General features: G+C 45.3%; 1 protein-coding gene and 1 long non-coding RNA gene across 2 annotated transcripts in view; one reads left to right on the top strand and one right to left on the bottom strand.

Annotated features, from left to right (window-relative positions):
- VIT (vitrin) overlaps nt 1–13,124 on the top strand; it is a 72,970-nt gene that overhangs the window by 32,077 nt on the left and 27,769 nt on the right. Inside the window, exons 6-7 of the mRNA XM_054701210.1 lie at nt 1,398–1,586; nt 7,481–7,537. Coding sequence (XP_054557185.1) covers nt 1,398–1,586; nt 7,481–7,537 — 246 coding nt within the window. The remainder of the gene's footprint in view (nt 1–1,397; nt 1,587–7,480; nt 7,538–13,124) is intronic.
- The window catches only part of LOC119259403 (uncharacterized), a 63,493-nt gene that overhangs the window by 36,049 nt on the left and 14,320 nt on the right, over nt 1–13,124 (bottom strand). The gene's annotated exons all lie outside the window — the stretch shown is intronic.

Genomic DNA, 13,124 nt, shown 5'->3' with positions numbered 1-13,124 from the left:
AATGCCTGGTAGCGTTTACCAGAGGGTGAGACAGAAGAGTACTTTAGAGAAATTAGAGACTTCCCTAGGACTTGTCATGAAAGCTCAATTCCTTTCAAGTAATGGAAATGTCATAAATCACGAAGGTTCAGTTTTGTCCAAGGATGGCGTGAAGACTGGCTTAACCACCGAGGCCCCTGCCAGCTCTTTAGCAATTTGTCTGGCACCGTCTACAGGCAGATTTAAAGGCCACCAACTGCAAGCTAGAAACAGAGTAAATGAGGCATTTCCCTCCTGCCCTGACAGGCTAAGGCCTGCCACGCACACGGAATGACCCAGCTCCAGCCAGTTCCAGGGGCTGTTCGCTGACCTGCTCTCCCGGGTCAGTGCAGCAGTTCCCACACTTGATGATGGGGTCAGGGAAGTGACCCGCTGCCAGTGCCTGGGCAATGGGTGGGCACCCCTGCCCCTCATCTGTCTGCAGGGAGGGCCCCAGGCCCTGGTTCTGACACTGTTTCCCTAGCAAGTCACCCAGTGACCAGTGATACTGATTTTGAAGTTTTGGCATCCAGAAGTGTAAGAGAATAAATCCCTGTTGTTTTAAGCCATCAGACTTGTGGTCATTTGTCATAGCAGCCCCAGGAGACTATTATAGATGCACAGGGATAGCGGCACCTGGGGTGCCCTCACCCTACCCTGACACCCTCCCCCCATGGGGTCTGGCAGGCCATGCAACTAGCCACTGTTCCCTCCCAGGGCCAGTGTGATGTCCACTTTGTGGCCACTTCATGTCTCCAACTGGCATGGACCCACAGTTCTCAAGACAACCAGCAATGACCATTGGGTGGGCATGTGTCTCTCTGTCCTCACCCTCCAGAGATATTCCCAGGGCCCAGCAAACTGAGACACCTTCATCACTGGGGAGCTGTCTAGCCATCACATGTGATGTAGAGGACCCTTGGACGTAGAATCTGATGGCCTCACCATCTAGGTAGTTCCCTTGCTCATTTGACAGGTGAGGAAACTAGGGCCCAGAGGAATTAGTTGACTAGTCCTGAAACAACCTAAACTAGAACACATCAAGCAAGTAAAAATGAAAGCCCCCAAAATACCTTCTATCTCCAAGCTAAAGCTAATTGAAACAAACAAAAAAGGTCCATGGTGTCTGGCACATTAATCTTTGTTGCTATTGTTTTGAATTGTCACTTAAACATTGTATTATTATTTAACCTTGAGTTTGTGTACTGCCTTATTGCACCATCCAGATTGTATATTTCTTTAGAGCAGGTGGGTCTCACCCTCCACAGTGGCTAGCACAGGTCTTTGCACAGTTAATGTTCAATAAACATTTATTGTATTGGTCCTGAAGAGCATACTGGCTATTTTGTAAGCACCAGTGATATTTCATTTTCTTGCAGATGAGACCACAAAGGCCTATCAGAAATCAAGTCCAGGGGCAACTGCACAGACTGCCACTCTGACACAGGTACCAGGAACCATGGCAGCTGAGGCCACCAGCACCACCTTGCCAAGACCACCCGCCTCTGCAGGCTTGACCACCAGCAGCCCCAGACCACAGCCCGTGGGCCAAAGGAGCCGGGAGCCAGGTCAGTAGGCAGGCGGTGTTGCATGTGCTAGAAACGTGGGAGACTGGGTTTTCAGAGTAAGAACAGTCAAAGGGTCTGTGTCGTACCCTCACCCTCTTCTGGGCTGGATGAGCATGGGGCATCTGAGATCTGTGGAGGCATCTGTGGTCTCTCCTCCCAGAATCAAGGGGTAAACTGGAGCCCAATAATAATTCAGGACTGGACTAAGAGCTAAGAGCGAAGTAAACTGCGTAGAAGGAGTTTAATACAGATTCAAAAATAGGGCTTCTGGTCTCATAATCGGAAGGCAGGATATCAAATGAAACTTTCCCAATGCAATAGTTCCATTTCTCCAAAAGCAAAGAGGAGGGGACTTTCTGATTCTCTCTGCTGTCAGCTGGTGTGTGCCCGTGTCCCTATCACTCTCAGTTAAACAAGGGTAGGGTGGTCGTGGTGGGGGGGATTAGCTAATGTAGCTCACAAATTATTTTAATGGCATTGGGGACTCTATCTCCTCTCTCCTTCCATGAGTTCATGATTGACCAGAATAATAGTACAGTAGGTTTCTATTGTAAATACCACTGGATTTGGTTTTGTTTGAAGTGACGACCTGTATTCCCCTGGAGGTTTCCAAATACTTGAACCAAACAAACCAAAAGACCCCTTTAGGAGAAGCCAGATAGCAAAAAAATTTGTATTCTCCTTTGGATTGCTTTTGTCTTAGCACTTGTCTCCCTGTCTTGATTCATGTTTTAGGTTTTACCAAAGTCCAGGTCATACAACTGATCTTGGTATTACATCAAACGCAACCTTAAGATTCATACGATAACCCAGTCTCCAGTTTCCACATAGGCCGCGTGTACGCCATCTGTAGTGTCTATCTCATTTCTAAAAGTCTTCTGACAAGGGGGTGGAAAATTCCACCACTGAAGTGCACGATTGTCTCAACAGGTTTCTTCTTAAATATTTTCCACCTTGTGTCACTTTTTCCTTCTGAGAGAAAATGCCCAGAACCTGTTCTCTTCAGCCTCACCTCCACCTTCTAAACATGACTGCACAGTACTGCCCTCCCCCTCCGTAGCAGAGCCCACCTTTTGTTTAACAAATGGGCACTTCCAATGTGCTAAACACTTACAAATATTAGCCCCAGAATCCTCAAAACAGCAAAGTAGAACGTACCCACTGTCCTGATGAGGAAAACAAGGATGATGAGGAAACTGGCCAGGCTGGGGAGTAACACTGGCCAGGCTGGGGAGTAACAGAGACCAGAGGCAAACCCCATAGCTGGACCCTCCTGTGACTCCCCTTTGCAGGAGGCACCTCTGCCAGAAACAACCCCCTCCCCCCCACTCCCAGCAGTGCTCATGAAGCATCACCCCTACAGGGGCCTGATGCAGCTTGATGGGGTGGTGTGGCAAGATAGACGTCTTAGACACAACCAACTCCAGCTATGGTTAATAATAAATGATTGGGCCTCCCTGGTGGTGCAGGCAGTTGAGCGCCACACTGTGAAGCTGTCTGCAGCCTCTGCAGCGCAGGTTCGATCCCGGCCAGCCAGCAAGAATCCCACATGGCACAGCAGACCTCTCCTGTTTGCCCACTGCTCCCCTCAGCAGTGTATTTCGTCAGTCTGCCTGTTCTGTTCCCCACTCTGTCTCTGGTGAATCCTCTCACCCGCCCGCACATCTGGCCTGTACCCCGGTTCTTGTATAAAAATAAAATAAAATCTTAAAAAAAAATGATAACAGGATGCTCACGATCCATACCTTCCCCATGCAGGCCTACTGCACGCATTATTGGGTTTAATCTTCTCTGCAGCTTTATGACATAGGGACTATGATTATTCTGGTCAATCATGAACTCATGGAAGGAGAGAGGAGATAGAGTCCCCAGTGCCATTAAAATAATTTGTGAAGTACATTAGCTAATCCCCACCACCATGACCACCCTACCTTTGTTTAACTGAGAGTGATAGGGACCAGGCACACACCAGCTGACAGCAGGAGAAAATCAGAAAGTAGACTGGGCGCCGGGGGCCCACGGCAACAGTTTCCTCCTTCTTGTCAGGCGTTAGAGCCCTTGATTCTTTCAGGGATTTCTGAGCAGTTGAGTATGGTGCTTGCTCCTGATGTCTCCTGACAGCGCTTCAGTTTTTACATAACACATATAATTAAACATGTGGCACATTTGTTGGGCTACCTGGAAGCTTGGAAATCCTGTTACAAGTTGGGCCTGTGTTTGTGGAAAACCTCAAGCAAGTAGTGGCTTCCAACCTGGCAAAGCTTCATTATTCCTGGCCTGGGGACAAGGGTGTTGGACAGCAGCCTCTCAGCCCCTCAGCGCGCTTTCTTCATCCAAGTCCAGCACCCCATCCGAGCTGACCCACAGAACGCTGGACAGACCCCCAGAGTAGCCCTCCATGCAGCCTGCCCTGCCACAGCTAGCGAGGAGCCAAGAGGGAGAGGAAGGAAGAGGCAGGACTTTGAAAACTTGTATTGCCTACCCAAAGGATTCTCTGTCTGAGTGAAAACTGATGTTTGAATGTCCATGTCTTCTTTTAATAACAACTTTATTGAGAGTCTTTTCTCATAATGTACAACTTACCCATTTAAAGTGCACAATCCAATGGTTTCTGGTTTATTCATTGAGGTGTGCAACTATTACCACAATCAATTCTAGAACATTTTCATCACCCAAAAAGAAACCCCATACCCATTAACAGTCACTCATCATGTCTCCTATACCCCCTACCCCAGTCCTAGGAATCTTACACACCCATAAGTATTTACTTGACAGCTTAGTCCTACTGTATTAAATAATATATAGTATACAGATGACACCTTTATTTCCTGGGATGAGTGGCAAATATTTTGCCAAATATAAGAGAGTGGTCTCCTACTCTGATAGGCAAGTGGGTTGCTGTTATTGAATTTATTACACTTTTATTACACTTTTTTGCCTTCAAGCAAAATCTGATTTATTTACCTATTCAATAAATATTGGCTCAAGTGCCTCTTCTGCACTAGGTACTGCTCTAGGATTTGGGGGCTAACCTCAGTGAACACATCCCACCAAGACCCCTGCAGCAGGTCACTTCAGCTTAAGGTACCTGAGAAGTGTGCAGCTGGAACAGGGGTGACCTGTATCTGAGGTCCATGAGTCCTTCTTGCTCTACAATAAGGTAAAGAGCTGCCTCTCATACTGGAGGGAACCTGGAAGGCATCAGGTAGAGAGCAGCAACTTCATAGCAGGGAAAGACAGGGGCTCTCCCAGCCCATGAAGAGTGGCGGAGGAAGACAGTGCTAGACACCACGGCCAAATCATGGCCCCTTAACTGACCTATGAGCGTGCAAACCTAAGAAGACAGAGGGGAACTAGCCCAGGCGGGGCATAAGCAAGAGCCAGTCAAGAGTTGGAGCACTAGAGACTTCTCACGGGGGACCAAGATCTGATTACAATGGCACTCACAGGAGCCAGGGCACAGGGTTCCCTTCCAGGGCCAGAGAGGGTAGCCTGGAGGACCAGATCCATAGATAATGCTGAGGAAAGGGTCCTCGAAAATCTGGAAAAATCCAGGCCCAGTTGCAAAACCAGCTGAATCTACCACAGGCTTAAAAAAGGTGGAGTGGCTTTGCCCAGCATTATTTTCCTGGCCAGGGTCATTTCAAGACTTGCCATGGTTGTCTCAGCTGATTTAGCAGATTAAATGTGTCCACTAGGAAGCACAGACCAAGGAGGGGAGCAGAGTGCCGCCTAGCGGCAAGGCTGGTGATGGCTGGACTCAGGTGTCTCTACTCTTCTCCTCTGACCCCAGAGCTGAAAGCAGAGTTAAGGGGGGAAACTTGGGACAGGAAGAAGACCAGTCTCTAACCGACCATCCCCTCCATATGCAGTTTCCCCTCTCACCAATATATAGCTCATCTCTGAAAGTTTATCTTCCTTAAAGTGTCTGGAGAGTATTTCTTAAAATTCAGTCTTATAGAGAATAAGAAAAAGACAAAGATGCCCAAACAGAATGAAGAACAATGATGCCTATTGTCACCACTTCTGTTTACTTTAGTATTTTGGCCAAAGCTATCAGACAAAAACAGGAAATAAAGGAACACCAAGACAAAACAGAAGTGAAATGATTCACTGTTAACAGACAATATGATCTATATAGATCCCAAAGACTCCATTCAAAAGTTACTAGAAACAATGATGAATACAGCAGAGTGGCAGCTTACAAAGTTAATATACAGAAATCCATAGCTTTTTTTTATAGTAACAACTAAAAGAAAAATGGATGAAGGTCACGCCAGGCAAGCCATAGTAGAAGAACTATAAAGGGTCAATAAATATAACAAAAGATGTTCACCCTCACCAGGAGTCAAATAAATGCAAACTAGCCAACACAATGTCATTTTTCACCAATTCACATTGGAAATTGATGATACACAGTTTTGACAAGAGTGTGAAAAAAGTACCCAGAATTTACACTTAGAGAAATATGTCTTGAGAGCAGAAAGAAGACTGGGCGTAGATGTTGTTCATAGTAGAAAAATAAATAGGGACAATGTAATTGTCTGTCATAAGAATGGATCAAGAAGTTACTATACAGCAGCTATTAAAATTTTGATGAATATGTGAATTTTCTGACAAGAGAATGGCCTGTAGCAGGTTGTTATAGCAAAGAAGCATGGGTAGAAATCTCTTCTTTGTAATTGTGTGTTGTGTGTGAGAATATGTACATAAAAAAGGAAAACAGGGCCTCCCTGGTGGCGCAAGGGGTGAAGCACTGCACTATGAAGCAAAAACGCAGCCTCTGCAGCACGAGTTCAATCCCCGGCCAGCCAGGGAGAAACCCACATAGCGCAGCAGACCTCCTGTCTCACCCGCTGCTCCCCTCAGTGGTGTATTTCAGTCAGTCTGCCTGTTCTGTTCCCCACTCTGTCTCTGGTGAATCCTCTCACCCCCCCCCCCACATCTCTGGCCTGTACCCCAGTTCATGAATGCATAAATAAATAAATCTTAAAAAAAAAAGAAAGAAAGAAAAGGAAAACAACACTACCTACCAAAATCGTATGCCAGTATCTGCAGGACACAGGGACCGTGGATGATTTCTTGTTATCTATAGTATATATTTTAAGTGAGAGTGTGTGTGCTATAAGGAGAGGGAAAATCAAATCAAGTCATTTGATTTTTGTGCTCAAATGATTGGAACAAAGACAAAGGGAGTGAAAGTTGATTGTGGAGAGATGTGGTTGTAAGAGAAACTGATATTTTCCATACCTCTTCCCTCCATGGAAATTGGTTCTTTTTTTTTTTTAGCTGCTTTTCCCATGGCCTTCTTTTCCCAAAAAGGAATTTTGCTTCTCTCTTTACAGATTCTCCCAACTCCCTCCTCCCTTTCAAAACTTTGCTTCAGAGACATTGACCAATACCTAATGGATGCTGTAGTGTATTTGATTCCCTCATAGAGTAATTAAGGTAACCCATTGTGTATCTTCAAAAGTGACTGAAAGCTAATGCTATTTGCATCAATGCCATGTTAACGCATTTGAAGCAAATTGCTAAATGTTAAGTGACATTTCTATTGAAGGATTACTTTAACCTCCTCAGGAGTGGCACAGCTAAGGAGAATTATTGTAAGAATAATGGCATGCAAAGAAATATGGCACTTTAGTAAAAGACACTTTGACAATTGTGAAATACAAGGGTTATTTCCTGGAATTTTCGGCTGGTGATTTGAGTTAAATCCTTTTTTTTTTTTTTCTTTCCCCATTTCAATGCCCTTCCTAGGCAGGTTCAGACCGCCCCGGGACAAAGCTTTACCTTGGTTCTGACCTTGGTAATGTCTTGTTAGGTTAGAACATGGAAAGAATGAGGACAGTTAGATTAAAATGCATGCTCTGACCAGTCAAATGTTGTTACAGATCCCTGGCCCACCATCACCTACACAAGCCGCCAGAACAAGCCGCACCCCAGTCCAGGTAAGAAACTGAACTCACCTTTGCTAGCTGCTGATGAAAGTTAAGCTTGTTTACATGGGGTCTGTCGTTCCAAATCCTTGCCATTTGACTGAGATTTGGACAGAGAACACTAAACCAGTTTTGTCAACACAAGAAACTGCTCAAAGTCCCAATTGGTAAGGAAACTAGTAAGAAAGATTATAGAGCCCATTAACTAAGCAAAGCCTTCACCCACTACCAGTCCTTTGAGACAATTTTATGGAGATTGTGCTAGAAATTCCTAAGTATTAAGTAATGAGGCTTTTATAAACCTGAAAATGAATATTCTCTGGGGTTTCTGCTTGAGAATCTAGGGTAAAAGAAAAAGAGGAATTTTTTTTATCATTTCCCAGGAAAGGGCAGAGCCAATTTTCACTCAGATACTTCAGTGATAAAGGGGATAGAAATACCTTCTCTCTCCTCCAGGAATTCTCCTCTAAATTAAGATACTCCTTGACTCCCCTTTAATTACTTCTGTATGCATCCGGAAAAGTTTTCCCCCAGAACTGGAACTTGTAGTGCAATGAGGCAAGTTTTTGCTTTTGAGATGCTGTTGAGACTTGCAGAGATTAGAAAGAAAAACCGAGGAGGGTTAAATGCTGTCCACAAACACTACTCAGGGTCTAGTCCAAGAATTGATAAAAGGTCTTGAAGGACACAATTCTCTGTGCAGGCGAGGAGTTCTAGCATCGCCTCTGGCCCTTGGGAGGAGGTGAGTTCAGGCCTTTCCTAGAGGTTGTAGTTTCTGTTTTGCTTTGATACTGGAGCAGAGCAGGACTCGTGGAGAGGTCCCTGGACAGGCCTAGCATCATCCATGAACTTCACAGTTGCACCTTTGCCGAAGTACACACTGTTGTCCTAGACAAAGAGCTTAATAATCAGATCTGTGAGCAGGACGAGGGCCCCAAGGCCGTGTCCCTCCCCTTGTCCCCTTGGCAGGATTTTTGCCTCTTCTGCTGACCCCCATAGTACAGGCAACCACAGAGAGCTTGGCTGACTTCCAAGGAAAATCAGAAATAGAGGTGCTCCATCAGGGCAAAAGGAAGAGAAGGGAGCAGGTTTGCTGGTTGCAGGTAAATCCGCTGACCCTGTGTAAACCCTTCAGGTAGCCAGAGGCAGCGCTCTTCAGGAGCAGCCTTCCAGGAGCCTGCCAGGTAGCACATGTCTGTCATAGATTTATTGTTATTTTAAAATGAATAAAGAGTGGAATAAATTGATAGTTACCATTCTGTTTCAAATAAGAGAACACACCATTTTAATTTCTACTATGATAGAAATCAGCAGATATAGCCCCCCCAAAGAAAAAGTCTTCGGAGTCTTCCATCATTTTTAATGTTACAAAGAGGCTGAAACTCTTTGAGGGTCTCTTGAGTGTGAGAGTCTTTTAAACATATGAAAGTGGCTCCTATGTTCTCTTTTTCCCCCTGTGCCTCCACCTCATAAAGCACTGGAGTCCTGAGGACCACATGTAGCTCCTGCTGGGGCCCTGAGCTGGTGACATCCAGATGTGCAGGGGGCAGAAGGCGCTGTAGCCAGTGAAGGGGTCACCACCAAGTCTCAGGGCAGGGAGGTTTGGGGCTCGAGTTAGTGTGAGTTACAGGACAGTGCCAAGCTCAACTCCTCAGTGGCTTAACCGAGTTCTCTGAGATGCTGAAGTGACAATGACTCCCCATGGGTGATAAACAGATGGTAGTTAAGGGCAGATTTGCACCTGGGCTTCAAGCCCAACTCAGCAGGGTCTCGGCATCAGTTTCTGCACCTGTGAAATGGGGTCATAGTTGTACCTTATGCACAGGTTATCAGGCCTTAGTGCTTATCAATGCTTGGTCAGTGGTTTCTAAATGTTTACCTTGAGATCATTCAGAATCAATACTTCTCTTTATCACTGACATTATCTTGTAGATACATGATCAAGAAAAGATTATTACAAAAATAATTCCCTGATCCACATCATGGAGGAATGGAGAGGTTTGGGGATCACCTTCTCCCCTAAGAACTGCTATCAAAAAATAGTATTTGTTCAAAGGAAGAGCGCACATCCCCTGAGGGAGGCCCAGGACTTTCCCAGGGAGGACTTTCACTAATTTTGGTGGTTTGCTACAGAGGAAGAGAGAGAAGGGGTACATGGGAGCTTGGCCAGGAAAACAGATAACCCAGCTGGCAAACAGGCTGGGGGTAGGTCATCCACAGCCAGGGCGGGTGTGCAGAGCACAGCGGATTTGACCAAAAATTTTGCAGACAGGGAGTGTAGTCATGTGCTTGGGCCTGGATCTGGCTCCTGTTACTGCAAGGTCGAAGGCCCAAACTGACCAGGAAATTGATCATCCCCCTCCTTGAGCTTAGAGAACAAAGAATCTTCAGACAGAGCCTTGTGGAGCTTGGTGGAGAGCCCAATAGCAGAGAGAAGAACTAGTGAGAAAGATTTGGCCACTCCCTTGGAAAGAATCAAGCAAGTACACAAACACAGAGACACAAAGAAATGGAAAGACATCCCATGTTCATGTATTGCAAGAAGAAACAGCATTAAAATGCCATATTACCTAAATCATCTCATGCATGCAATACCTGTCAATATCCCATGACTTTTTCAAGGAAATTGAACGGTTACAAAATTTTGTATGGAGCCACAAAAGGCCCTGAGTAGTTAAAGCAATGCTGAAAGAAAAGAAGAGATACAGAGGTATCACACTCCTAACTTCAAACTATACTACAGAGGAATCAAAAACAGCTTGGTGGGCCTCCCCTGGAGGCGCAGCGGTTGAGTGCTGGGCTACAAAGCTGCCTGCAGCCTCTGCAGCACTGGTTCGATCCCCCGCCACTGGCGCGAGGGTCCCACATGGTGCGTAGACCTCTCCTGCCTTGCCCACTGCTCCCCTCAGCAATGTATTTCATCAGTCTGCCTGTTCTGTTCCCCGCTCTGGCTCTGGTGAATTCTCTCACCCTCCCGTGCTTCTGACTGTACCCAGTGCTTGTATAAATAAATAAATAAATCTTTTTAAAAAATTTAAAAAAAAAGCTTGGTAATGGAACAAACAGAAATACAGACCAATGGAATAGAATAGAAAGCCCGTAGATTACTACGCCCACACAAATATGGACAGTCAATCTTTGACATATGAGCCACAACCATACAATAAAGGAAAGCCTCCTAACAAATGGCCCTGGATGGCCACATGCAAGAAAACGAAACTAGATCCATGATTAACTACATACATTAAACTACATGCATTAAAGACTTGGCTATGAGAGACCCGAAACCATAAAGTACTTAAAAGAAATCATAGGCGATACACCCGTGGATATCAACCTCAGATATTTGGGGATGCAACTTGAAGGGCAAGGGAAAGAAAAGCAAAAACGAACTAGTGGGGCGACATCAAATTGAAAGTTTTTGTACTGCAAAAGAAACCGTCACAAAAACAAAAAGGCAACCCATAGGCTGCAAGAAGATTGCGCATCACACATCTGACAAGGGGCTAATTTCCAACATATGTAAAGGACTTATAAAATCCAACAACAGGGATTTTAAAATCCAACAACAGCCAGGGAGGAGGAGAGAGAGGGATCAGAGGGAGGGAGGAGCACAGGGGACTGAGGTGAGGGGGCACGGGTGCCTTGTGGAAGGAAACGCTATAGGGATGACACCTAAGGGGGTGGAGGGAAGCAAATATTGTTTAAAAATGAAAAATGATGTAAAAAATAAAAAAGTAAATATTAAAAAATAAATAAAAATAAAATAAAATAAACAGATGACCCAATCAAAAATGGGCAAAAGAGAGCCTCCTCGGTGGCACAGCAGTTGAGTGCTGGGTTGCGAGGCTGCCTACAGCCTCAGCCAAGCCGGTTCGATCCCCGGCCGCTGGGCGAGGGTCCCACATGGCACGCAGACCTCTCCTGCCACCCGCTGCTCCCCTCAGCAGTGTACTTCGGTCCTTCTGCCTGCTCTGCTCCCCGCTCTGGCTCTGGTGAATTCTCTCACCCTCCCGCGCTTCTGACTGTACCCAGTGCTTGTATAAATAAATAAATAAATATTTAAAAAAAAAAATGGGCAAAAGAGCTAAATAGACTTTTTCTAAAGAAGATATCCAGATGGTCTACAGACACATGAAACATTGTTCAATGTCATTTATTATAAAGGGATGCAGATCAAAACCACAATGAAATACCACCTCACCCCTATGAGAATGGCCTAGATGTATTTTTTAAAAACACTGGAAACAACAAATGTTGGCAGGGATATGGACAAAAGAAATCTCTCTTCTGCTGCTGGTGGGAATGCAAGAGCCTCTATGGAAAACGGAATGGAGAGGGCCTCCCTCGTGGCCTAGGGGTTAAGCCTCAGCACTGTCACTACTACAGCCTGAGTTCAATCCCTGGTCAGGGAGCTACCCACATAGCACAGCAGGCCTCTCCTCTCTCACCTGCTGTTCCCCTCAGCAGTATATTTCAGTATATCTGTCTGTTCCTGCTCCCCATTATATCTCTGGTGAATCCTCTCACCCCCACCCCACACCTATGGCCTACACCCCAGTTCTTTTATGCAAAAAAAAAAAAAAAAAGGAAAGAAAACAGTATGGAGATTTCCTAAGGAAAAAAAAAAGAGGAAATCCCAGGTGATCCAGTAGTACCTCTGGTAGGTATTTACCCAAAGAATACAAGAACTCTAATACATAGGAGTACTTTTGTACTCCTATGTTCACAGCACCACTGTCCACATTTGCCAAATGATGGATCCAACTTAAAGAAACTGTGGAATATATATTCAATGAAATACTACTCAGCTATTTTAAAAAAATGAAATAGTTCCTTTTGGGACAAAATGCACGAACCTTGATGCGCTTATGCTAAGGTGTTAATAGGAAATAAATCAGAAGGTGAAAGACCGATGTGGGATAGTGTCACCTGAGAAATACAAATAGCCAAAAACCAAATACTGGAAAACTACAGCAAAAGCAAATCTTAGACTTAAGTGAAAATTTACTGGTTACCAGCAGGGACAGAGGAGGGAGCAGGGATAGATGAAGAATGGGGACAGAGCATCGGCCCAGGAAGTTTGCTGGAGGGTGAGTCAAGCATGTGCATATAAGAAGGGGCAAAAAAGTAACCCTAGGGCCTCCCTGGTGGCGCAAGGGGTTAAGACACAACCTATGAAGGTGTCCGCAGCCTCTGCAGCAAGAGTTTGAGCCCCCAGCTGGCCAGGGAGCTACCCACAGGGTGCAGCAGACCTCTCCTGACTCGCCTGCTGCTCCCCTTAGCAGTGTATTTCAGTCAGTCCACCTGTTCTGCTCCCAACTCTGTCTCTGGTGAATCTCACCCCCCACACCTCTGGCCTGTACCCCAGCTCTTGTATGCATAAATAAATAAATTTTTTTTTAAAAAAATGTAACCCTAAAGTTATATAGACATGTAAATAACTGACATTTAATTTTTTAAAAAATCCCCTGTCACTCTCCAAAGCAACTCCATACACATTTACCTCCTTGTCAGGTTAGCGGGTCAAGTCCTCATAGCTCAGCTTTACACAGGAGAAAACTGAGGATCACAGAAAGCAGGTGAGCCCCCCACGCTC

Source organism: Talpa occidentalis, unplaced genomic scaffold, assembly GCF_014898055.3.
Source record: "Talpa occidentalis isolate TD23 unplaced genomic scaffold, MPIMG_talOcc4v2.1 talOcc4.5, whole genome shotgun sequence".
NCBI classification, from domain to species: domain Eukaryota; kingdom Metazoa; phylum Chordata; class Mammalia; order Eulipotyphla; family Talpidae; genus Talpa; species Talpa occidentalis.
Note: the sequence above shows the minus strand (reverse complement) of the source record. Positions and strands in the feature narration are given on the sequence as shown.